We start from the raw sequence: 27,500 nt of genomic DNA on the forward strand, positions 1-27,500 counted from the left end.
TATTCAAAACATTCTTTCCATTTGCTTGTACAGTTGTCTCTTATAATTCTGGTACACTGACGTCTCCTTACGTTTCCTTAACTTCCCATGCAGTGTATCGGAATTAATGAAGCCAGCTGTACATTGTAATCAGAAGCAAAAGTCAAAATTGAGTTCCTTTTACCCTCCATATTTATGTACTCGGTTGTGTGTGCTTATTCGAATCATTCTCTCTTTTGCTTGTACCTTGTAATTAGAAGAAAAAGCCAAAATTGAATTCTTTTTACCCTCCATATTTACGTACTTGTTTGTGTGTGCTTATTCGAACCATTCTCTCCTTTTGCTTGTACCTTGTAATCAGAAGCAAAAGTCAAAATTGAATTCCTTTTACCCTCCATATTTATGTAATTATTTGTGTGTGCTTATTCAAAGCCTTCTCTCCTTTTGCTTGTACCTTGTAATCAGAAGCAAGAGTCAAAATTGAATTCCTATACCCTCCCCATTTATGTACTTGTTTGTGTGTGCTTATTCGAATCATTCTCTTCTTTTGCTTGTACCTCGTAATCAGAAGCAAAAGTAAAAATTGAATTCCCTTTACCCTCCCTAGTTATGTACTCGCCTGTGTGTGCTTATTCAAATCCTTCTCTTCTTTTGCTTGTACCTTGTAATCAGAAGCAAAAGTCAAAATTGAATTCCTATACCCTCCATATTTATGTACTTGTTTGTGTGTGCTTATTCGAATCATTCTCTTCTTTTGCTTGTACCTCGTAATCAGAAGCAAAAGTCAAAATTGAATTCCCTTTACCCTCCCTAGTTATGTACTCGCCTGTGTGTGCTTTCAAATCCTTCTCTTCTTTTGCTTGTACCTTGTAATCAGAAGCTAAAGTCAAAATTGAATTCCTATACCCTCCATATTTATGTACTTGTTTGTGTGTGCTTATTCGAATCATTCTCTTCTTTTGCTTGTACCTCGTAATCAGAAGCAAAAGTCAAAATTGAATTCCCTTTACCCTCCCTAGTTATGTACTCGCCTGTGTGTGCTTTCAAATCCTTCTCTTCTTTTGCTTGTACCTTGTAATCAGAAGCAAAAGTCAAAATTGAATTCCTTTTACCCTCCCTATTTATGTACTCGTTTGTGTGTGCTTATTCGAATCATTCTCTTCTTTTGCTTGTACCTTGTAATCAGAAGCAAAAGTCAAAATTGAATTCCTTTTACCCTCCATATTTATGTACTCTTCTGTGTGTGCTTTCAAATCCTTCTCTTCTTTTGCTTGTACCCTGTAATCAGAAGCAAAAGTCAAAATTGAATTCCTTTTACCCTCCATATTTATGTACTTGCTTGTTTGTGCTTTTTCGAATCATTCTCTTCTTTTGCTTGTACCTTGTAATCAGAAGCAAAAGTCAAAATTGAATTCCTTTTACCCTCCATATTTATGTACTTGTTTGTGTGTGCTTATTCGAAGCATTCTCTTCTTTTGCTTGTACCTTGTAATCAGAAGCAAAAGTCAAAATTGAATTCCTTTTACCCTCCATATTTATGTACTTGTTTGTGTGTGCTTATTCGAAACATTCTCTCTTTTGCTTGTACCTTTTACCCTCCATATTTATGTACTCGTTTGTGTGTGCTTATTCGAATCAATCTCTTCTTTTGCTTGTACCTTTTACCCTCCATATTTATGTACTTGTTTGTGTGTGCTTATTCGAATCATTCTCTTCTTTTGCTTGTACCTTTTACCCTCCATATTTATGTACTCGTTTGTGTGTGCTTTTTCGAAGCATTCTCTTCTTTTGCTTGTACCTTTTACCCTCCATATTTATGTACTCGTTTGTGTGTGCTTATTCGAATTATTCTCTTCTTTTGCTTGTACCTTTTACCCTCCATATTTATGTACTCGTTTGTGTGTGCTTTTTCGAAACATTCTCTCTTTTGCTTGTACCTTTTACCCTCCATATTTATGTACTCGTTTGTGTGTGCTTTTTCGAAACATTCTCTATTTTGCTTGTACCTTGTAATCGGAAGCAAAAGTCAAAATTGAATTCCTTTTACCCTCCATATTTACGTACTCATTTGTGTGTGCTTATTCGAATCATTCTCTTCTTTTGCTTGTACCTTGTAATCAGAAGCAAAAGTCAAAATTGAATTCCTTTTACCCTCCATATTTATGTACTTGTTTATGTGTGCTTATTCAAAGCATTCTCTCATTTTGTTTGTACCTTGTAATTAGAAGCAAAAGTCAAAATTTAATTCCCTTTACCCTCCCTAGTTATATACTCGTCTGTGTGTGCTTTCAAATCCTTCTCTTCTTTTGCTTGTACCTTGTAATCAGAGGCAAAGGTCAAAATTGAATTCCTTTTACCCTCCCTATTAATGTACTCGTTTGTGTGTGCTTATTGGAAGCATTCTCTCTTTTGCTTGTACCTCGTAATCAGAAGCAAAAGTCAAAATGGAATTCCTTTTACCCTCCATATTTATGTACTTGTTTGCGTGTGCTTATTCGAATTATTCTTTTCTTTTGCTTGTATCTTGTCATCAGAAGCAAAAGTCAAAATTGAATTCATTTTACCGTCCATATTTATGTACTTGTTTGTGTGTGCTTATTCGAATCATTCTCTCCTTTTGCTTGTACCTCGTAATCAGAAGCAAAAGTCAAAATTGAATTCCTTTACCCTCCATATTTATGTACTTGTTTGTGTGTGCTTATTCGAATTATTTTCTTCTTTTGCTTGTACCTTTTACCCTCCATATTTATGTACTCGTTTGTGTGTGCTTATTCGAAGCATTCTCTCCTTTTGCTTGTACCTTTTACTCTCCATATTTATGTACTTGTTTGTGTGTGCATTTTCGAAACATTCTCTCTTTTGGTTGTACTTTTTACCCTCCATATTTATGTACTTGTTTGTGTGAGTTTATTCGAATCATTCTCTCCTTTTGCTTGTACCTTTTACCCTCCATATTTATGTACTTGTTTGTGTGTGCTTGTTCGAATCCTTCTCTTCTTTTGCTTGTACCTTGTAATCAGAAGCAAAAGTCAAAAACCAATACTTTTTGCCCTCGATACAACCGCATTAATTCCCAAGGTTTTTTCGGGGATTTTCCAAGTTGATAGACTTCGCCTCTCCATCAGCAGTCGAGCGGAGAAACGCCGATTCTTGGCGAGTCAATCATACTTTTCAGATCCATCATTTAACCTCTCTCTCTCTCTCTCTCTCTCTCTCTCTCTCTCTCTCTCTCTCTCTCTCCTTGGAAGTTTTCCATCCCAGCAGGGAGCGTCGGTTTCCTCTAAAAGCTTTTTTGAACAACTCGCATAACTTTTGTAAACTTCTTATTTGTTTCCCCCGTCAGTTATCTTTCGTTATATCTCGTCTTTTTGCGTTAAGTTTTATTTATTGGTGCTGTATTGGTGCGCTTGAATATTGAGAGAGAGAGAGAGAGAGAGAGAGAGAGAGAGAGAGAGAGAGAAACTAGTAGTATTAGGTATTTTGAGCCATATTTTATCGATTCTGTTTTGCTATATTTGTATTTCAATGTGCCTGCAGGTTATGTATTTAGGCTAATGTTTTAGAATTATTACAGGAAAAATCTGTATTCAGGAGTAAATCACTTATTCACTCATAATATTAGTTTAAAAACAGAGGGATAGGAGGAATTGTAAATGATCAATTGTATTTTAATTATTTTTTAAACTATTCTGTCTTTGGTACTAATGTCATATTTTCAGGAACTTTTTTTCACTATCTAAATGTGTCATTCAGTGAAGAATTATGTATGTATCCATAAAAATAATCTTATTAAAATGGCATCTCATTTTATTTTTTATTATCTTCTCTTGCCTCTCAACCGTGAATGCTTCATATAGGCGGACACCAAAGAAATACGTCTTGTAAGTTTTACCTGATATATTCTGTTTATTGATGTTTCAGATGCACACAGCCAAATGCCAGCACCGCTTCTAGAATAGTGCTTATTTTTTCTTTCTGTAAATAAATCTAATTTAACATCACTTTCATGTTGCATGTAGTAATATTAATGAACTGATGGCATTTAACTAGGGTTGTGGTGGCCGGTATGGTAACGTCCCTGACTGGTGAACGCCAGACTGGGGTTCGAGTCTCGCTCAAACTCGTTAGTTGCTTTGGTCGCTGCAACCTCAACATCCTTGTGAGATAAGGATGTGGAGTTTTGGGGGAGCCTATAGGTTTATCTGCTGAGTCATCAGCAGCCATTGCCTGGCCCTCCTTGGTCCTAGCTTGAATGGAGAAGGGCCTTGGGCGCTGGTCATATGTATATATGGTCAGTCTCTAGGGCATTGTCCTACTTGATAGGGCAATGTCACTGTCCCTTGCCTCTGCCATTCATGAGCGGCCTTTAAAACCTTTAAAATTTTAAAAGAATACGCGGATAATTTAATAATCAAATTTTTGTTGATGAGATTATCTAAATTATATGCTTGAATTGCCTTTAAATATTTAGTTTTTTCATGCTGTACTTTCTCTTGATATAATAATTTTTATATTCGCTGCTTGAACTTCTGCCACGCTTAAGTTGCTTGCTACTGTAGTTTTAAGTAAATTTATTATCTACATTTATTCATTCCATTTATAAGTATTATGTTCAGCTCAGTACCAGCTGAACTCGGCTGAGTCCCTGGTTAGGCTGGAAGAACGTAGAGAGTAGGGGTCCCCTTTTTGTTTTGTTTCTTGTTGTTGTCGGCTACCCCCCAAAATTGGGGGAAGTGCCTTTGGTATATGTATGTATGTATGATGTTCAGCTCAACAACTGAACGTACATTTTCCACCATGTAATGTCGTCTATATCGTTGTAATGAATATTTATATCTTAGGAATTTGTTTTAATTAAAATTGAGTAATCTACATTTTTATCATCGTTTTTAGTAACTGTTTTATTGCGTCGTATAGCCGTTTATTTAAGACTTGAGATTTTATGTTATGTATTGTTATATCTGCTTCAATATTTTTCAGTAATAATTTAGTATATAGCACTCCATTGAACTTTACCATTGCTTCTGTGGTATACAAGTAGCTTTTTGAAAGCACCATTAAGGCAGTTAAATTGTTAATGAGCGACTTGCCAGGTAGTGTTAAATTCAAAGTTCCTCCTACGTTTTCTTTCGTTGGTGAACTTAAAACTATTCTTTACTTACACGACTGCTTAACCGGACCCACATCACATTTTAAGCTCCCTCTTGTCTTAGAACATCTAGATTTGTTTGACATATTTATTATGTAAGTAACTAGAGATATGTAATTAGAGAATCATACGGCGAAGTAATGGTCTGCGAATGTTGGCGAACTATTGAATTTCACAATACCTTGTGTTTATATGTATATGGAAGAATATACAATATTCCGTAAATTGATGGCTAAGCATACGGGAAAGTAGACTTTGAGAATGGCCTGTATTTACCCATTTTGAGGTGGCGGTGTGATGAATACCACATTGACACTGAGACAATAGTATTGTTTTTAGCTACAAAATCGAGGAAGTTTTTGAAATCGGTAAATATCACGGAGAAGAATAAGATCTGAAATGTGGTGAATGGCACCAAGACCTGTTAAACGTTCGTAAGTTCGACGAATTTTGGGAATACGATGCAATATATCGATTATGTGAGTTTGAGAGTACATAGAATGTTACTTAAAGGAGCGGGACGTAATATGTGGTTTCTTGTGGATAACAGGTCTTGGTCAATAAAGGCAGATGACTAAAAAAAATGGCAGAATACTCACGAGTCAAAATCAGGGCAGAGAACGAAGCTATAGAAGAAAGGGGAGTGCCTATTCTATGTAGGGTAAGGTCGAGGAGTTGCTCTTCTATATAGGGAAAGCTCGAGGAGTTGCTATTCTATATAGGGGAAGCTCGAGGAGTTGCTGTTCTATGTAGGGGAAGCTCGAGGAGTTGCTATTCTATGTAGGGGAAGCTCGAGGAGTTGCTATTCAATGTAGGGGAAGCTCGAGGAGTTGCTATTCTATATAGGAAAAGCTCGAGGAGTTGCTAGTCTATGTAAGGGAAGCTATAGAAGTTGCTATTCTATGTAGGGGAAGCTCGAAGAGTTCCTGTTCTATGTAGGGGAAGTTTTGCTAGTTACTATTTTATGTAAGGGGAGTTCCTAGCCTATTTAAGGGAAATTCCTATATGTAGGGAAAGTGTGGGTGTTCCTATTCTTTATAGAGAGAGTTGCGTAAAAGGGAAGTAAAGGTTACAATTGTGTGTAGGTGAAATGGGAGTTCCAATTTTATGTTGGGAGATATCGGGTAGTTCCTATATTATGTAAGGAGATTTTGGAGAGTTCCTGTCTTGTGTAGGGGAAGTGGGTGTTCCTGTATTATGTAGGGGAAGTGGGAGATCCTACATTATGTAGGGGGAGTGCCAGAGACTGTAATAAGTAGGAGACTGAGACAGCAATTAGCATATTATATAATCGTCTTGATTTCACACCCAAATCTGACATTCATATAGGCTACTTTTTGAATAAACCTTAAATGAGACGATATAGTTGTTATACTATATATATTGAAAGGTATGCAAACTAATTTAACCTGTAAATATTATAGAAAACGGAGCGTAATGAATAACTTACAATAACAGCAACCTTCATTAATTCAGAATTACAAGGGTTACTAGGTAGAATGTTACATTTCTAACTCAAAAGTAACGTTATAGTTATGAATACGTTATAGTTATGAGTTAATATAACGAGACTCCTAAAAGACTGAACATTCTCTGATAAGTTGGTAGGTATAACTTTAAGGGCTGCTTTTCAAGTCCTGTATCCAATTAGTAATTCATTAAATCGTATGCATTTCAAGTTATTCAGCACTTATCAAATCCACATTATCGAAGCAATTAGAAAACAAGGAAGTCATAGTCTTCAGTTTCCTCTTGGAAGCTAATATCCTAAGTATTTCAGTTGTTTAGTGGGAGTTTATTAAGTCTTGGGGCCGCATATTTGAATGCTTTACGCAATGACATCTGTGAAGGGCACATTGTATCCCAAACTAGTTAGCCTATATAAGAGAAATATTTTAAGTATTAATTTATATGTATAGACATCTATATGTATTCACAATCAGTACTCCTTTAATGACGAAAACTTATTTCTCTCCCAAACAACAATTACCAGGATGATGACACATACGAGACCCAGAGTCGTTTGCAGTTCACGGCGACGAGGTTCGAAAATGGACAGAGTTTCTCTTGCGAAGCTTCGAACACCGTTCTCGAGAACCGCCAACAGGAACCCATGACCGGCGTTGTTAGTCTGGATGTACAATGTGAGTATTTTGTCTTGGAATTATTCTTGAACTTGCGGCACATTTTTTTTCATTCTTGAGTGTGCACTATTTTAGGTCAACCTGGATAATTTTTTATTTCTCAATAGTATACTGTAAAATAATGTAAAGATAAGTATATTAGGAAAAAACTTCATTTAGATATAAGACAAATCAAATGTAAATGGGTAATCAGGTGGTTTGAATGGAAGAAATGCAAAAGAAACTAGCATTGACTATGCCTAGATGGCCCCTTAAGAAAGACAGCTGTTGAATGTTTTTATAAGGGCAACATTTGGAGGTTATGATTGAACCAATCTTCTAAAAAACACCGTCTTTACCAGTAGTATAATCCATCAATAAAGGCCATAGTACTATCTATATGTACCATATCATACAACTGATATAATCTAGTGTTCCATAATCAGTGGTATAAGTACAATTCTTTAATAGAGAGGTTTAGTTGCAGTCCACATTCCCATGAAACATTTAGTACAAGCACTGTTCACAAAATGGACACATGGTATAATATTAAGTTGCCATAACGAAAAAGCCTAGCAAAGCGCAACGGAAATATGTAAATTCTGTAATACAGTCTAGTGTTGGAGAACTATGGGTATATTTCACCCCATATAAAATTACAATAAACCAAAAATTTTATTTGTTTGAACTTTTATGTTCTGGTTCTGTGTACAATTTGGTAATATTGGTGTTCTTGTCATTAACATCCAATTATAAGGAAATCCGTAGAGTTGCTTAGTATCTTTTTATCGAGACAAGCAAGGTCATGAATTTATTTAGTGACAAGACAATTGGTATGATAAGATTCTGAAAATGGATGATTGCTAATATAAGTATGGACAGAATTAGCCATTAATAATTCCCATAGGCTGTGGTTTATTTTAGGCCATTTAAATATTAACTTTTATATCATATGAAAATCATATAATAATTACATGGTAATTAGCCTGACTAATTTCATTCCAGATGCCCCCATTGTGAGGGTTAGTCCAGAGAAACATCACAGTGAACGAGTCTATGGATGTCCTGATCTTCTGCCAATACAGTGCAAATCCTACTGAACTGACTCATGTTTAATTGGTGCGTATCTCTCTCTCTCTCTCTCTCTCTCTCTCTCTCTCTCTCTCTCTCTCTCTCTCTCTCTCTCTCTCTCTCTCTCATTTTGAATTTTTTGGTGACTTCATGTTTTCTTTAAGAAACACAATTATTCTTTGTAAATCATGATTGTTACAAGAGATTCTACTATTGTAATAACATTTTGTTTGAAGTGGTCGTTCAATGGAAATGAGGCATTAACTAATTGCATATTCCAAGCAGTACTCTTGTTCCTATTTGATATTAATTTTCTTTACGTATTTGTTTTGAAGGTATAAACAACCTTGTAAGACAACACACCTAATTGCACTCTTCGTCAATATTTAGTCCCTCACTTTTATTAATCACTTTTAATTCAGTTCTTCGTTATAGATATCATAAGAATTATCGTGAATGACAATAAAATATGCTGAAATTTAAAAAACGCTTTTTGGTTACATCAGCGGAAACAAATAAGAAAAACTAATAAATTTTAGATCTCTTCTCACGATTATAACATTCTGTTATTAATTCAACAATATTAAGCCAAGCTGTAGTATCTCTTCTCACTATCACAGGATTTTTTGTTAATCCAATAATATTGTCCAATTGTAGTATCTCCTCACACTATTTAAAGATTTTGTTTTTAATCCAGCAATATTAAGTCCATTGAAATGTCGCATATAAAGCCATTTCCTCACCAAGCCTTATGCTCAAGATCGTAGGGAATCTCTCCAATCGGCTGTCTTTCACGTACAGTGTCTTTACCATTTGCTGTGATAGTCAAAAGACACAAATATGTAAATATGTAATATAGGAGAGCAAACAGAGAAAATGGGGATGAAAAATATAAAGCTCTTAGGGTATGGACTTAAAGGTTGCCTCCGATTCACTTTCAAATAATAAATATCTTGTCCCATCGCTTCAGGTATGAAGATGATGAATATCTTTTCCCATATCTTCAGTATCAAGATAAATATCTTAGTCCCATCTCTTCAGGTATCAAGATAACTATCTTGTCCCATAGCTTCAGTATCAAGATAAATATCTTGTCCATCTCTTCAGTATCAAGATAGATATCTTGTCCCATCTCTTCAGGTATCAAGATAGATATCTTGTCCCATCTCTCAGATATCAAGATGATAATATCTTTTCCATCTCTTCAGGTATCAAGATGACCGCCAGGTGGACGTCGCAGGCTACCAAGAGAAATACGGTAATGGCAATATCGATCACCCAAGCCTCCTCATCAAAAACAGTTCGGCCTCGGATATGGGTGAATATACGTGCAGGGTGGCCAATAGCGTCGGGGCGTCAAAGTCATCAATTCTGCCTTCGTCAGCGTCCAATGTAAGTGGCTCGCTCCTGGAGGAGACAAACAAGGGAGGTCAGGGTTTTCAATACTAGTACTTGTATTGGTTATGAATTGTCCACTGACTTATTCTTACTTTTTATTTCTTAAGTCATGTCTTCAAGTCTTCGATATGTTTACACAAGTAAAGAATTTTTAGAGCTCTCTCTCTCTCTCTCTCTCTCTCTCTCTCTCTCTCTTAAGAAAAGCCATGTCTTCGATGTCTACACAAGTAAAAGAATTTTTAGAGCGCTCTCTCTCTCTCTCTTCTCTCTCTCTCTCTCTCTCTCTCTCTCAAGAAAGCCATGTCCTTTGATGTCTACACAAGTAAAAGAATTTTTAGAGCTCTCTCTCTCTCTCTCTCTCTCTCTCTCTCTCTCTTAAGAAAAGCTATGTCTTCGATGTCTACACAAGTAAAAGAATTTTTAGAGCGCTCTCTCTCTCTCTCTCCTCTCTCTCTCTCTCTCAAGAAAAGTCATGTCTTCGATGTCTACACAAGTTAAAGAATTTTTAGAGCTCTCTCTCTCTCTCTCTCTCCCTCTCTCTCTCTCTCTCTCTCTCAAGGAGCCTTCAATACGCATTAGGCAAGATCCGAAGAAAATGGAAATATCATTATATCTTGAATAATGAAATATGATGTGTGCCTGAGGGCAGCGTATCACAAGGCAGCGAACTCAGGACTGAAAATAAAAAAAATTGGGGACGAACCAAGGCAATTTATAAATTATATTGTATAAACAAATAAGAAGTTTAAAACTTCAATGATTGATTTGCAAGTTGTTTAGGTAATATATTGATATTCCGCTTCGTAACCATTGAAGGAATATATATTTTATTTTCTTGATGATGCAATGCGTTTGGCAACAAATTTGCAATACACCTTGTATGTCCGTAATTCTATTACCAACGGATTCTGATTTCTTTTTTTTTTTTTTTTTTTTTTTTTTTTTTTTTTTTTTTTTTTTTTTATTTTTTTATTTTTTTTTTTTTTTTTTTTTTAATATATATACAGATTGCCTGGCCCTTACAACCAGGCACGGGCTCTTGCACACTTGCCAGTCCGTAGATTTTGTTACAAAATAATTTAAATTTTTTTTTATTAAAATATACGGACTACAAATGTGCAAGAGCCCGTGCCAGGGCAATCTGTAGAAAAAAAAAAAAAAGATTGAAATCAGTCTGTTGATAATGTAGCAAGTTGCATTACATTATCTGGCAAAACGCGCGAATAATTTTTCTGACTATACTGGTAGAATTTCCGTATTTTTGCAGTGTATGTTAATGATCATTTTCCCGTACCTTTGGTTTTATAAATATATAAAAAAGCAGTTTTTACCCTTTTCCTTGGCATAAATAAGTTCACTTTTTCAGATTTTTTGCTTTTACGAAATTTGCGTTCCCTTTTATAGCTTTTATTCTGATTTTTTTCTTCATGTAATGGCTGGATCTGTTAATATTTGATAAATGCGTTAATCCCTCGTGAAGTTTAATGTATATTGGCGAGAATTTTAATAGTCTGGATTTTTAATAAAATTGCGGAGGTCATACAATCCAACAGTGCTACAATGTTCAGTATAGAAATAAATTTATAAACTTTTCTATCTAATTTCTCTTACTCTTGTTTTGTTAAAGTTTTTATAGTTTATATAGGAAATATCTGTTTTTAATGTTGCTGTTCTTGAAATATTTTATTTTTTCCTTGTTTCCTTTCCTCACTGGGCTATTTTCCACGTCGGGGCCCCTGGGCTTACAGCATACTGCTTTTCCAACTAAGGTTGTAGCTTAGCAAATAATAATAATAATGATAATAATACTATGAATTCAGTAAGATAGTAACCAAAATTTAGGATCACTATTTTTTTACGCGTCATTGTGGTTTCAAACAACCATTTTATACTTTCAAGTACTGTAAAAGCTGTTTGATTTAAAGGTTGATTTTCTGGTTCCCCACACAAGAAAAATACCTTCACCTGGAGAACCTTCAATATTTGTTAGTCGTACTTTGTTAAAAAACGTAATTTTATTCGGAAATATTCCGTAAAAATGTTTCTCAAGCCTTATTTCAGTAAAATACAGGCGTCCCTAATTTTACCATACTTTGTTGTTATATTTTACGCTTGGTGACCGTAGTATCACTTCTTTGCGTCAATATATCCGTTTTTTAAAAACTTAAGAATCCTGGAGTGAATGTTGCCAGACATTTACAGTTTATTTAATGCACATTTTTAAGTGTGGAACCCGTTTATAACGAAAGGATGTGTATAAAAGTATACACATTCATTTATTCCAGAATTTTTTACCGTTTTTTACTGCAAATTTCTTTAGAGTATACATTTAATATTTAGAGTATCATATATCCCAGCCCTTGTTAATTATCAAATCCACGGCATCATAACATTTCAGAAAATAAAATTCCATTTCTTGAAATCTTTCATAACCTCAGTCATTGGAATATCTAGTGGGACCTTGTTATATAGTCTTTGGGCTGCATATTTGAAGCTTTATAACCAAGAGTCGAAGTGAATCTTGGGTCTGAATAACTAGAAACAATCATTAACCATTCTTGTGTCGACGTGATTAGTTAGCTGCACGATTTATAGCAATATTATTATTATTATTATTATTATTATTATTATTATTATTATTATTATTATTATTATTATTATTATTATCATCATTTTTTAGCTAAGCTACAATCCTAGCCGGAAAGGCAAGGGACAATAAGCCCAAGGGCTCCAACACGGAAAAATAGCCCAGTGAGGAGAGGAAATAAGGAAATAAATAAACGATATAAGTAATGAAAAATTAAAATTAAGTATTTTAAAAACGTGAACAACAATTAAAACAGATATTTGATGTATAAATGAGATATTTTTGACAGTTTTGATAACTCTGAGTATCTGCACATACCTGACAATTTCAATTTATTCTATCGTTAATAGGCAACCAGTGTAGTTCAATTAGCACAGAGGTAAACCTTATAATCTCTCTCTCTCTCTCTCTCTCTCTCTCTCTCTCTCTCTCTCTCTCTCTCTCTCTCTCTCTCTCTCTCTCTCTCTCTCTCTCTCTCTCTCTCTCTCTCTCTCTCTCTCTCTCTCTCTCTCTCTCTCTCTCTCTCTCTCTCTCAGTGAATGATAAACGTTCGGGCTTTTTAATTTTCCCCTAGTGACTTTTCCCAATTGATACTCCATTCTCTCTCTCTCTCTCTCTCTCTCTCTCTCTCTCTCTCTGTGTGTGAATGATAAACGTTCGGGCTTTTTAATTTTCCCCTAGTGGCTTTTCCCTATTGATACTCCATGCGCTCTCTCTCTCTCTCTCTCTCTCTCTCTCTCTCTCTCTCTCAGTGAATGATAAACGTTCGGGCTTTTTAATTTTCCCCTAGTGGCTTCTCCCAATTGATACTCCATGCTCTCTCTCTCTCTCTCTCTCTCTCTCTCTCTCTCTCTCTCTCTCTCAACAATCTTGCTGTCCATAGTTCCATGGTCCTTCACCAGCACTGTGGCGTTGAATGGGCCCCCTTGCCCCAGCGCTTGGCTACATGACCTAAGTTCATAAATCCAATCAATGATCACTTTGAAGAATTAAGTGATCCCAGTTCTAAAAGTGCGAAGAGCTTTAGAGATTTTATCCAGTCTTTGATGTATGTTAATTTCATTTACCCTTTTTATATATATTTACACCCTTTAGTAAAATATCATATGACCTTTTTTCTCCCTGGAATATCATTTCGAGGCTTTTAAATATTGGTGTCTGAACTTTGGAATTAGATTTTGTGATGACCGTTATTCATGCAAAACTGCTTTTCACCGACATTCATCGAATCGTCCCAACTACCATTTTAACCTTCCAATTGAGATGGCAGGGTATTTACTTTTACGGGTTTATTTCTCGCCCTCCGTCAGACACAAAAAGTCTGTTCAGGTGGGCCTTGGTGTGTGAAAAAATAATTTCTTTCCAGTTAATATTTTGCTCAGTTATTTCGCTAGCATTTGTATTCAGGCTTAATAGTTTTCAGGTCATTATTATAACACTTTCTAAAAAGGTAGTTAAGAGTACATTTTTTTAACTTTGAAATGTAGAATTTTTACGATTAAGTCACAGCCAATGGTGAAAGTAACAGGTGGAGGTAATGATGTTTAACAAAACGTCCTTTGTAACACAGTCATCAAGACATGTGGTGAATACGAAGTAAGGTCTTTATAAGTTTTAGAATGTCACACCAACATAGTTCCTTCTTAGATCAATAGCTTTATTATTGTTGTTATTTTTATTAATAGCTAAGCTACAACCCTAATTGGAAAAGCAGGATGATATAGGCCCAGGGACTCTAACAGGGAAAATAGCCCAGTGAGGAAAATAAACAGGGAAAAATATTTTAATAATGGTAACATCAAAATGAATATCTCCTACATAAACTATAAGAACTTTAACAAAACAAAGGGAAGAGAAATAAGATAGAATAGCGTGCCCAATTGTACCCTCAAGCAAGAGAGCTGTAACCCAAGACAGTGGAAAACCATGGTACAGAGGCTATGGCACTACCTAAGACTAGAGAACAATGGTTTGATTTTAGTGTCCTCCTAGAAGAGCTGCATTTAGTTATGTAATCTGATATACATTTTGTGTTAATTATGGCCTAGTAGGTGCTTAATTCTTCTTTTCCCTCCAGACCGTCCACAAGTCCAAGTTAAGATGGATCCTGTTGATCCAGTGTCAGAAGACGAAAGGGTTAATGTGACACTCATTTGCGATATCGTCAGGGCCAATCCGGAGTACTTAATTAGGGTTAGGTGGTACCTAGACGGTCAGCTTTTGAAGGTAAGTTTATCAATTTGACTCATTGCATGGAATTATCAATATTTTGAAACAGATGCCTTAAGTGTAAATTTCATTATGATCGGTGGATTTTATAAGATATCTGTAAATGAAGAATAAATAGAATGTTCACAAAAAAAGTATATAAATTATTGTTTTTGAATAACTTGAAATCAAAATCAAGATGTTTAACTTGTTTTAATAAAAAGATAAAGAAATATTTAGTTAACCTTTTAAATTTCTGAATTGATTATTTAAATTATTATGAGAGTAAGGTAAAAAGCCAGTTAACCTTTAAATTTTCGTAATTCTTTACATTTATGAAAATAATACAAAAAAAAATCAGTTAACCTTTCACATATTTTTAATCATTTACATTTATGAAAATTATGAAAAAAAATCAGTTAACCTTTCAATTTTTTTAATTCCCTACATTTGTTATGAAAATAATGAAAAAAACAGGCTTGCTTTTTAAATGTGAAAAGGCAGTACGCACTCTCTTAGTTAAACTTTTAAATTCTTTTTAATTAAACTTAAGTGATTCTCCTCAAAAAGTAGATGGAAAACGAGAGCTATATTCTGACCTAACATTCCCCACCTCAAATATCACCCTCATTTCAACTCTTGCACCCCCCCCCCTCCCTCCTTTCAAACTCCGTCGAGATAACCTCCCAATAATCTCATCTTGATTGCAGGAACTGCCTGAATGTGACGGGAATGCAACTCTGTACGATAACGACTCCGAACTCTGCGACATTGATCCTTCGCGCCTGCTTTTAGAGAACGTTTTCAGGGACTTCCACGGCAATTACTCCTGCGATGGCATGAACGAGGCCGGTTGGGGCACCCGCTCGAACGAGGCCGAGCTCATCGTGCACTACCCCCCGGGCCAGGCCTATATCACGTTCCAGCCGTTACTGGTTGTTAAGGTGAGGAGAGTGATGGTATATATATATATATATATATATACATACATATATATATATATATATATATACATATTGTTTGTATATAGTTTGTGTATTTATTTGGTTATATAAACTGCGCACAGTTTGTTTATATATTTTCTATATAAACTGCGCACAGTTTGTTTATATATTTTCTTATATAAACTACACACAAACCTTGCTACGACAATAAATCTTGTCAGAAAAGCATGTATATGCAGTATTTAATTTCAGCATATGCAGATATTTAGTGTCCCGTATGATAGTTAGAGAGAGAAATTTCAACAAGAAAATATCAAACAGTCCTTTAAATGAATCTGGCAAGAATTATCTTTTCCTTAAAACAACCTAACTGCCAGTATAAAATTGTAACTGCCAATATAAAATTCTAAATTTCATTCTCTTGAAATATATTCATTTTGTAAAGGGCAGAAATGCATCAAGCCATCACCGGGGAGAATATAGTCTGAAATTATGCGTCCTATGCTTTCTTGCATAATTTTTCGCTCAATTAAGCAATTACTGTTTTTTTTTTATTTTCGCTTATTGGAGTGAGTGAACCCCTCAAAGGTTTTGGTTCGGCCCTGATATTTTGCGATATTTTCGAAAACTAACATTGCATATATTGATGCTGTGACCTCCAATGATGTTTGTCACTTCTGGGAATGTTTCGGTAAATTAAAATGTCATTGATGGAGCAAATCTAGTGAGGTTTTTTTTTTCGCCAATTACAGTATTTAGCTTTTTTGGCAATTACCAGTCATATCGGCTAATCTATATATATTTTTATTATATATATATTATTTTATTATATATATATATATATATATATATATATATAAGCAACAACAAATGCAGCCGTTTCTAGTCTACTGCAGGACAAAGGCCTCAGACATGTCTTTATTTATCTCTGGGATTTGGCTAGTTTTTATCATCATGCTGGCCAGTGCGGATTGGTGATAGTGGGAGACTTGTCTGATCGTTCACAGCAAACCATCCTAGTATGGGTGTCCCTGACTAGTACAGCTTTGCTGGTCATAGCAGTACACAAACTCGTAAGAGTTGATAACTTGTACCCCGTTGATCCTTCAAACCTATTCTTATAAATTGAAATATTTAGCTGTTTAAAGACTTCCTAGTAAGATCCATATTTCTGGATAGGTATTTAGAAAATATATTTAACTTCAAGGACATCACCCATTCTTTGACCCAATGTTTATTTTTGGAATTTTGTACATTTCCGTCATTATTGATGGAGGAGAATGACTTTGTTGTGTCTGTTTATGGTTTATATAATCCCACTTAGGGTAATTTTAGTGTCAATAAACTGATAGACCAAATGCAAAGACAATTTTATTCATTTGTTTTACATGGCTGCCATAGTAGTTATACAGCGATTAGCTCACGTTTGCAAGGTCTGGAGGTAACTCTTCACATAATGGCCACTTGCCAACCCAGCTATGAATGGGTAAATGTATCCAATATGATTAAGGAAAAGGTTTACATAGCCTTAAAAGGCTGTAGTTTCCATTCATTAAAGAATATGAAATAAATCTTAATTTACAGTGTTTAGTTTTTCCCCAATGAGAAAGTGACACCACATGGATGTTACTTTTACGCAAACACAGTAGGTCTTAGGGGATGAGGCTGCTAGGCACATGCTCATGCCAAACTCATGGCGACCACCACATTTGCATAACGGCCAGGTACATAATTCATATCTTAGATCGACACGATAAATGGGGGTTTCAATAGTGTTTTGATTCACTAGTGCTCGGCCTCACATCTTGTGTGTTACTGTATGTATAAATAATTGTAGACACGGATGGTTATATTTATATACGCATGGTGACCTGAAAACTATTAAGCCTGAATACAAATGCTAGCGAAATAACTGATAAGATACACAGCAAAATATTAACTGGAAAGAAATTATTTTCACACACCAAGGCCCGCCTGAACAGACCTTTAGTGTCTGATGGAGGGCGAGATATAAACCCGTAAAAGTAGAGTAAAGTGGTCCAACATCTGGGTATATTCATATACATATATACATATTACATGTATGAATTTAGTGTTCCATTTAAGCTGCATACTTGCAACGCATACGTGTTTGTAAAGCTATGCAAGTACACTAAAAAAGCGAAAAATCGTGTGATATCTACGTCTCTTCATTTTTTTTTTCTGCCATTTTTTCATGTAAATGGCATACAAATATCGCCGATGTAATATTTGCATTCTTGATTGAACGTACACTATGCCTGACAAAATGAATATTTTAACCATGATAGATGAAGGCATTTACGAATATTTGTCGCTTGGCCTCTGCGCATGCGCCATCTACTTTTTCCATCTCTCCACCCTTTCTGCTGTGGGGAAATATTTACAAAATATTTTCAGACTCCGACGCATTTATGCCCCGTCACGTATCGGTCTTCGGTTTAAGGTGTAAATAGCAAAATGCCGCTGTTTAAGTGATGGCTCTGTACCGATTGATGTACAGGCCCATGGTATCTAGTCTGATTTCATGCACGGTCATGCTTGCGTCTAGCTGTCTGAATCACGCGGGGTTAGTTTGAGAGAGTTGCAACGTCAGTGCAACTCTGATCCCAGAGTGGTCTGGACGGATTGAGTCTGTTCTAGTCAGTCTTTCATTTTTGGATATAGAATTATTTCATTTGTTTTTTGTTTTATAAAATAGAATTATTTCATTTATGATTTTTGTTTTATAAGAGGTAATGATTGGAAGTTAAAATGACTGATAAAAAGTTTTTTATTCAGATGGTAGGGTTCAAATAAATACGTTAAATCAACGGTTGTATCTTGTTAGTTACCTAACATATTTTAGATATTTATTTTGTAAATTTAAGTGTTGTAATTAAAAAAGTGAATGCCGCCGAAGGGAAAGATGGCTATAGACACTGTTCTTAGATTAACATTAATCAACTTTTCTTTAAGATCATCTAAGGATACTCGAATCTTTTCAATATATTTGCAAATCTTGTGCATGTTACTGGTTTCAATTTAATGTGATTTCCAATTACCAGCTAACTGAAGTATTACTTTACTTAAAAATGGATAATCATAGTATATTCCACTGAATGAAACTGCCTTAGCATTTTATTTTACGTTTTCCAGTCATTAACACCTTTTCACTGTTTTAACAATCACCTTTTAACACTTCACTCTTTCAACACTTCACTCTTTTAACACTTTCACTCTTTCAACACTGTTTCACTCTTTTAACACTTTTTTTTAACACTCGCTTTTTAACACTCACTCTTTAACACTCGCTCTTTAACACTCACTCTTTTAATACTTTCACTCTTTTAACACTCTTTCAACACTATTTTCACTCTTTCAACACTATTTTCACTTAACACTATCACTCTTTTAACACTATCACTCTTTTAACACTTTCACTCTTTCAACACTGTTTCACTCTTTTAACACTTTTTTAACACTCGCTTTTTAACACTCACTCTTTAACACTCGCTCTTTAACACTCACTCTTTTAATACTTTCACTCTTTTAACACTCTTTCAACACTATTTTCACTCTTTCAACACTATTTTCACTTAACACTATTTTCACTCTTTTAACACTCACTCTTTTAACACCATTTTCACTTTTTCAACACTATTTTCACTCTTTTAACACTTACACACTTTTAACTCAACTTTATTTACATTCACTTTCAAAATTTTTTTATTTCACTCTTAACACAGGGACATTCGCTCGAGCTGACCTGTAACGTAGACGACCCAGGTCGACCTGCCGCCGTCTCCTTCAGATGGTACCGAGGGTCACACTTGCTTCCCGAGACCTCGGCCACGTGGTCCATCGACACCGTTAGTCTGGAAACGGAGGACAACTTCACTTGTGTTCCTGTCAACTCCGAGGGCGAAGGGACGAATTCCACTGTGCCCATTGATGTTCTAGGTAAGTCGATGTCTCTCTCTCTCTCTCTCTCTCTCTCTCTCTCTCTCTCTCTCTCAAGTACTGACCCACAATTACTTGAATATTTTATATCAAAAGTTGAATGATGAAATGTGATTTAAACCCCCTCTCTCTCTCTCTCTCTCTCTCTCTCTCTCTCTCTCTCTCTCTCAAGTACTGACCCACAATTACTTAAATATTTTATATCAAAAGTGGAATGATAAAATATGATTTAAAACTTCCATTTAAAAAGTATTCACTAGTCGATATATTTTGTATTTGAAAACATATTTAGATAAATGGTAAAAATTTCAATTGTAAATACAGTATATGTAAAATAAAATTATTTATGTAAATATACTATGATGTTTATATGTAAATTGTAATATTGCAAATGTCTTTTTCATAATAAAAGATAAAAAAATTAGTTGATAATGAAATGCTTTGAAACAAAGTTGAAGGAATTAGATATTCAAAACTAAATTTTAAGCAGAATTCAATAGAGAGCAGTCCGAAATTTAAAAGAGGCAAAAGAAGTGCGTAAATATTTGAAACCCACTTCTTGTATAACGAAGAGAAGGTGGTATTGTGTTACAAATTAATGCCAATTTTTCATACTGATAAAATAGATTCATAATATTATGGGTAGGGGGGAATAAGAGGAAAGGGTAGGAGCTGGAGGAGAGGAAAAGGGAAATGGAGAAGGAAGAGGAAAAAGGAAAAGGAAAAAAAAAGAAGGAAGAGGAAAAAGGGAAAAGAATGTAGAGGAAAGGGGAAAATAGGAGGAGGAAGAGGCAAGGGGAAAATAGGAGGAGGAAGAGGAAAGGGGAAAAGAGGAGGAGGAAGAGGAAAGGGGAAAAGAGGAGGAGGAAGAGGAAAGGGGAGAATAGGAGGAAGAGGAATGGGGAAAAGAGTAGGAAGAGGAAAAAGGAAAAGAGGAGGAGAAGAAGGAAGTAGAAAAGGAGGCAGTGGCATTTGCATTAATACCACGAACCTCTTTTTTTTTTTTTTCACTCACTCATTATCCTTTTGAATCTCTTCCTTTTAAATAGTAATCCCCCTTTCTATTTATAAAGCGAATCGCCAGAAATTAGATATCACCTGACCTTTTCTTCCTTGATAGTTTAGTCCCCGTGAAACTCCCACACGCCATTTTAATCCCACGAATCAATTGGGCCTCCTCGCCAGCAGGGTTGCCAGGTTGGCCTTTTTCAGGCCAAAAGCTTCACATTTGGCCCTTTTGAAATTGGTTGGCCTTGAGTAAGAGGAAGAAAGATTGGCCTTTAATGCTATACTTTTGGCCTTTTTCTACCAATAGGTTGACCTTTTAAAACTAGTTGATTAGAAGTTGGTCTTTTCTATATTTAGAAAACTTGACAACCCTGCTCGCCAGTCCATCAATCGTTTAAAACTAATCCCCAGTTAACTTTTCCCTTCGTCCCTTTCAGCTGCTCCTATCTTCATCGATCGCCTGCCTCCTTACTACGGCGCCCTGATGAACTCCAAGGAAGTGTCCCTCTCCTGCAGGGTCGAGTGTTCGCCCCTCTGCTCCGTCTCCTGGTACAAGGACGACCTGCCCCTGGATAATGACACGCACTACATCATCACCACCAGCGTTATGGAACCGGATTCTTCTTCAGGGTAAGAGTCTCTCTCTCTCTCTCTCTCTCTCTCTCTCTCTCTCTCCCCTTGTATATCTACAATTAAATCTTTTAACTGTTACCACCAGTTAGAAACAGGATTCATAATCGGGTAGGAATCTCTCTCTCTCTCTCTCTCTCTCTCTCTCTCTCTCTCCCCTTGTATATCTACAATTAAATTTTTTAACTGTTACCACCAGTTAGAAACAGGATTCATAATCAGGGTAGGAATCTCTCTCTCTCTCTCTCTCTCTCTCTCTCTCTCTCTCTCTCTCTCTCCCCTTGTATATCTACAATTAAATTTTTTAACTGTTACCACCAGTTAGAAACAGGATTCATAATCAGGGTAGGAATCTCTCTCTCTCTCTCTCTCTCTCTCTCTCTCTCTCTCTCTCTCTCTGGTAATTTCTTGACATCCACTACTAGCGGAGGTAGTGATAGTTACGTGGTAAACGGTTCAAGAATAAGTTACACTAGATCATAAAATCTCTCAAGCGTTTGACCCAATTTCCACTACCCAAGAACAAATGAAGTCTCCGCGAATGGCCTAAAAAGCCTTTGAGACATCCAACTCTCTCTCTCTCTCTCGCTCTCTCTCTCTCTCTCTCTCTCTCTCTCTCTCTCTCATGCAGTGAATGATAAACGTTCGGGCTTTTTATTAATTTTCCCCTAGTGGCTTTTCCCAATTGATCTCCTCTCTCTCTCTCTCTCTCTCTCTCTCTCTCTCTCTCTCATGCAGTGAATGATAAACGTTCGGTCTTTTTATTAATTTTCCCCTAGTGGCTTTTCCCAATTGATCTCTCTCTCTCTCTCTCTCTCTCTCTCTCTCTCTCTCTCTCTCTTTTGCTTTTACTGTCCACTATTAGTCGCTATTCCAAACCTTATTCTAGATTCAATGTTTATTTGCAATTGAAAAGCAGAAGTCTTTGTGCATGTACGCCATGAAGTAAATTGCAGGCGCTCTATAATAATTGTTGTTATTGGAGAAACTGAATACTTTTTTAATTGCCATTCGAGTAACTAGTAGTTGGGTGTCCTGGCAATTTAAATGTTCAAATATTGACGGGGATAAAAGAGTATTTTCTTGTATCACTTAATATTGTTTGTTTAAAATGAAAGCTACAATATTATTGCCCCAAGAGAAACTACTAATCTTTCCCGAACTCAAGAAAGCTAAAGTTGTACATGATTTTTTTTTTTTCTTTTTTTTGAGATCTTGCCAGTCTTTATGTAACTCGCATGACTGATGAGAATAAGATTATATCCGTCGAAACCTTTGAAAATTTAATTTTTTTCTCTCCATAAACAATCTGGTCCAAGACATACTACTAATCTTTCCCGAACTCAAGAAAGCTAAAGTTGTACATAAATTTTTTTTTTTAGATCTTTTTAGTCGTTATGTAACTCGCATGGCTGATGAGAATAAGATTATATTCGTCGAAACCTTTGTAAACTTCATTTTTTCTCTCCATAAACAATCTGGTAATCAGATTCGTTCAGATTAATCTCAAGAGCTTAGGTGCTCTTTTTCTAGTTTGATTAGAAGTCGTGCCAATTAGCACTCTAGCTACACAGAAGTTGGTCAGCTCTTTCCTTTTTTTTCTATTTATGTGATTGGCTTTTATCCCTCGGAAATGAGTCTCTTTTGTTTTGTAACCTTTTGTATCCAGCTAGCAGACGACGGTCGGGTAACGTGAAATTTGTAATTGAATTACGGCCTTGCAATTAAGCAGTCAATCTAAATGAAAAATAATACATTTCCAGACTTGTTGTTAAAACAGAAAGCTTCAAACGAGGGAGGCAGTGTTGTGACCTTTCGTTCTCATTACATGGTCAAAATCTCTCTCTCTCTCTCTCTCTCTCTCTCTCTCTCTCTCTCTCTCTCTCTCTCTCTGCCGTGTAATTAACCTTTATAATGCAGTACTAAGTGAGTTTTATAGGTCCGTGGATTACTTCCATTTTCCTGACTTCTAGTTTACCAGCCTGTTATGAACACTCGACTTATATGTTTACCAGATGTTATGAATACTTGACTTAGGTTTACCAGACGTTATGAACACTGTCTTCTAGTAGTATACCAGACGTTATGAACACTGTCTTCTAGTAGTTCACCAGACGTTATGAACACTGTCTTCTAGTAGTATACCAGATGTTATGAACACTGACTTCTAGTAGTTTACCAGCTGTTATGAACACTCGACTTATATGTTTACCAGATGTTATGAATACTTGACTTAGGTTTACCAGACGTTATGAACACTGTCTTCTAGTAGTATACCAGATGTTATGAACACTGACTTCTAGTAGTTTACCAGCTGTTATGAACACTCGACTTATATGTTTACCAGATGTTATGAATACTTGACTTAGGTTTACCAGACGTTATGAACACTGTCTTCTAGTAGTATACCAGATGTTATGAACACTGACTTCTAGTAGTTTACCAGCTGTTATGAACACTCGACTTATATGTTTACCAGATGTTATGAATACTTGACTTAAGTTCACCAGACGTTATGAACACTGTCTTCTAGTAGTATACCAGATGTTATGAACACTGACTTCTAGTAGTATACCAGATGTTATGAACACTGACTTCTAGTAGTATACCAGATGTTATGAACACTTGACTTCTAGTAGTTTACCAGCTGTTAGGAACACTTGACTTCTAGTTTACCAGCTATTATGAATACTGACTTGTAGTTTACCAGCTATTATGAATATTGACTTGTAGTTTACCAGCTATTATGAATATTGACTTGTAGTTTACCAGTTATTATGAATACTGACTTGTAATTTACCAGCTATTATGAATACTGACTTCTAGTTTACTAGCTGTTATGAATACTGACTTCTAGTTTACTAGCTGTTATGAACACTGACATTAATAGGGAGTAAGATTTGACGAGAAGTCAAAAGTCTGTATATTCAAGGTGCTAATTCCTCAAGGATAATGCATATTGTTAAAATATTTGCACATGCTTTTGCGCAGGCAACATGGATACACACACACACACACACATATATATATATATATATATATATATATATATATATATATATGCATATGTGTATATATATGCATATATATGTATATATATGCATATATGTGTATATATATGCATATATGTGTATATATATGTATATATATGTATGTATGTATATATATATATGTGTATATATATGTATATATATATATTATATATATATTATATATAGTATATAATATATATATATTGTATAATATATATATTACATGATATATATATATAAATATATATATACATATATATATATACATATATATATATATATATATATATATATATATATATATATATATATATATGTGTGTGTGTGTGTGTGTGTGTGTTTCTTTCAATACTCTTAAACGTAATTTTAAAGTCTAAATTGAATCTTATTTCTGTTCGTATATGTGGACATTGCATTTATATTTACAAATACAGTATAAATACATCGACTCATCGCCAGTATCCATACATAGTGTATTTTGAGGTATTATGCATTTGTATATAGTTAGATTAATATAAGTGATTGTCGATGTATTATTATTCAACTATTAATTCTTGAGACCTCAACTGACAGTACACTCATACATAAATGTTCCACTTTAAATTGATAAATTTGCAACTAATGTTTTCATGTTGAACAGGCTGACATAAGTCTCTTTTTATAGTTTATTTATGAAAGATGTATTTTAATGTTGTTACTGTTCTTAAAATATTTTAATTGTTCATTACTTCTCTTGTAGTTTATTTTCTTTCCTCACTTCGCTATTCTACCCTGTAAAGGCCCTTGGGCTTATAGCATCATGGTTTTCAAACTAGGGTTGTAGCTTAGCTAATAATAATAATAATAATAATAATAATAATGATAATAATAATGACAATAATAAAGACAATAATAAAGATGATAATAAGAAAGATAATAATAATAATAATGATAATAATGATAATAATAATAATAATAATAATAATTTGTGAGTTGGCAATTCGCCTGTGTCATACGCAATACTAATTTCATTCCTTCCCCCCGCAGTGATTTGGAAAGCGTCAAATCCGTAGTCACCTGGCAGATGGACCGTTGGCCTGGCGGTATGCTGGATCGTGACCAGGACAATTCTAATTTCACCTGCACCTCCTCCTCCAACACAGCCGGTCCGGGAGTCACCTCTCATACCTACTTCCGCGTGGAGTGTGAGTATTAAGCCTTCCAAAGATTTCGTTTGCTTGATGAAGGTGTATTATATTAGGAGAAACAGAATTACTAATGTTACCAGGGTGGTTGTGGCTTGATTAGTAACGTCTCTGCCTGGTGTTTGCCAGTCGGGGGTTCGAGTCCCGCTCAGTCTCGTTAGAGCCATGGGTGTCTGTAACCTTACCATCCTTGTAAGCTAAGGTTTTGGGGTTTGGAGGAGCCATTAGGTCTATCTGTTAAGTCATCAGCAGCCATTGCCTGGCCCTCCCTGGTCCTAGTTTGGGTGGAGTGGGGGCTTGGGCGCTGATCATATGATATATGGTCAAGTCTCTAGGGCATTGTCCTGCTTGATAGGGCAATGTCACTGTCCATTGCCTCTGCCATTCATCATCAGTGCTACCTAAAGTAAAGATTAAAGAAACAATAAAATTTCAAATTAAAAATTACATAAAATAGGTAAAGAATTCTTAGAAAAATCAGTAGATATATATTAGATTAATTGTAGATGTATGGATTTATGTTCTTTGTAAATGACTGATTGGAACTTGTTTTCTCACTTTTTAAATTGGGTTTTTCTGATTAGGTCCCTGCATTGGAAATGTGGTTGGTTCATATATTAAAGGATAAATGACCGACTGAAACATGAATTATCTGTCATATTAGACATTATAAAATATTGAAACATGATGAGTTGACATTTTATATGTAGAATTATATACTGTACTTAGAGCTGGATTCAATTCATGGTCTGTTATTTTGGCATATTCACAAGCATTCAAATTAATTAAAACTAAGCGTGGATTAAGAGTTCTTCGTAAATGTTACCCGTGTATAGGTAAATCGGGCTGTAGAAAAGTTCCCATTTCAGATGTCTTTAGTAAGAAAAGCTGTGCGGTACTTGTTAAGAAAGGGTAGTTATTTTGTTTGTATTTATGGGAAGGAGAAAATTGACCTTAATCACTAGTTAAGTTTTGGAGAGTCAAATCCTAACGCATTACTGATTTCTTTCATGTTATGGTACGTTTCCTGTTCGTTTAGTCGTATTTCATATTAAACAGTCATTTTGTATTAGTGGTATTTGAGACTTGATATTAAAACAATGAAGTGCAAGACATCACAGCTATCAGGTTTTATCATAAGTCTGAAAATTCTGACAATGTGCTGAGCTATTTTTGCAAAACCGACACGAACAAATTCAGATTGCTACAATGCACCATTCTTATTTGCAACTTGATTGTGCCTCCCATTTACAATATATAGTTTGAAAATTTTTTCTCTTATCTAAATTTAAAGTATGAATGGTCACAATCCAGTTCAGTATTGGATTAATTGGTTGAACAAAGATGTAGAGAACACAGCTACGATGGAGTTGTATGTCACTCTTAAGTACCAATCTTTTTAATTTTACAATCGCCAAATGTCTCTCCTCGTTCACGAGGAATAATCGAGAACAAAACATTTCTATCAACACACTTTATATATATATATATATATATATATATATATATATATATATATATATATATATATATATATATATATATGTATGTGAATATATATATATATATATATATATATATATATATATATATATAAATGTATGTATATGTATGTGAATATATATATATATATATATATATATATATATATATATATATATATATATATATATATATATATACATACATATGTGTATATATATGTATATATGTGTGTATATATGTAATGCGAATTTATCGAAAGAAAATGAAGAGGAATAGCGAAAAATTAAATCCAGAAAAAAATAATACCAAGTAAAGCAAGAATAAAATGTAGCTATGAACAAAATGAGCATTTAGAAGTAAGAGAAAAGGGTAATGGAAAGTTCAAATGAAGACATTTTTATTGCAGGCTTATAATGCAGAGAAAATAGTAATGCCAATGACAAATTACCTTTCATCTGGTATTTCCACCTGATACAACTCTTTTTTTTTTTTTTTTTTTTTTTTTTTTTTTTTTTTTTTTTTTTTTTTTTTTTGTGTTGACATTTTAAAAGCGCTTCTCTCGTCGAAAGACAAAATTACCACAATAATGAGCTGATGAATTTTGTGCTAGTTTGAAATACATTTCAATCTCGAGAGTGTTTTAACAAGATTCTGAGATTAACTTTCAATCAAACTTTTTTTTTTTTTTTTTTTTTTTTTTTTTTGGTAAGATTGCTCTTTTGACGGAGCTCTTCGACAGGTT

At 34.8% G+C, this 27,500-nt stretch overlaps 1 protein-coding gene across 1 annotated transcript in view; it reads left to right on the top strand.

Moving 5' to 3' along the window:
• Positions 1-27,500, top strand: part of nrm (neuromusculin) — a 97,343-nt gene that overhangs the window by 17,088 nt on the left and 52,755 nt on the right. Inside the window, 11 exon segments of the mRNA XM_068388791.1 lie at positions 3,837-3,860; positions 7,122-7,272; positions 8,257-8,285; positions 8,287-8,368; positions 9,530-9,679; positions 9,682-9,714; positions 14,385-14,533; positions 15,226-15,459; positions 19,206-19,419; positions 20,865-21,057; positions 25,116-25,273. Of these exon segments, the coding sequence (XP_068244892.1) occupies positions 3,837-3,860; positions 7,122-7,272; positions 8,257-8,285; positions 8,287-8,368; positions 9,530-9,679; positions 9,682-9,714; positions 14,385-14,533; positions 15,226-15,459; positions 19,206-19,419; positions 20,865-21,057; positions 25,116-25,273 (1,417 nt within the window).

The sequence above is a fragment of the Palaemon carinicauda genome, chromosome 15 (genome assembly GCF_036898095.1).
Source record: "Palaemon carinicauda isolate YSFRI2023 chromosome 15, ASM3689809v2, whole genome shotgun sequence".
Classification (NCBI taxonomy): Eukaryota; Metazoa; Arthropoda; class Malacostraca; order Decapoda; family Palaemonidae; genus Palaemon; species Palaemon carinicauda.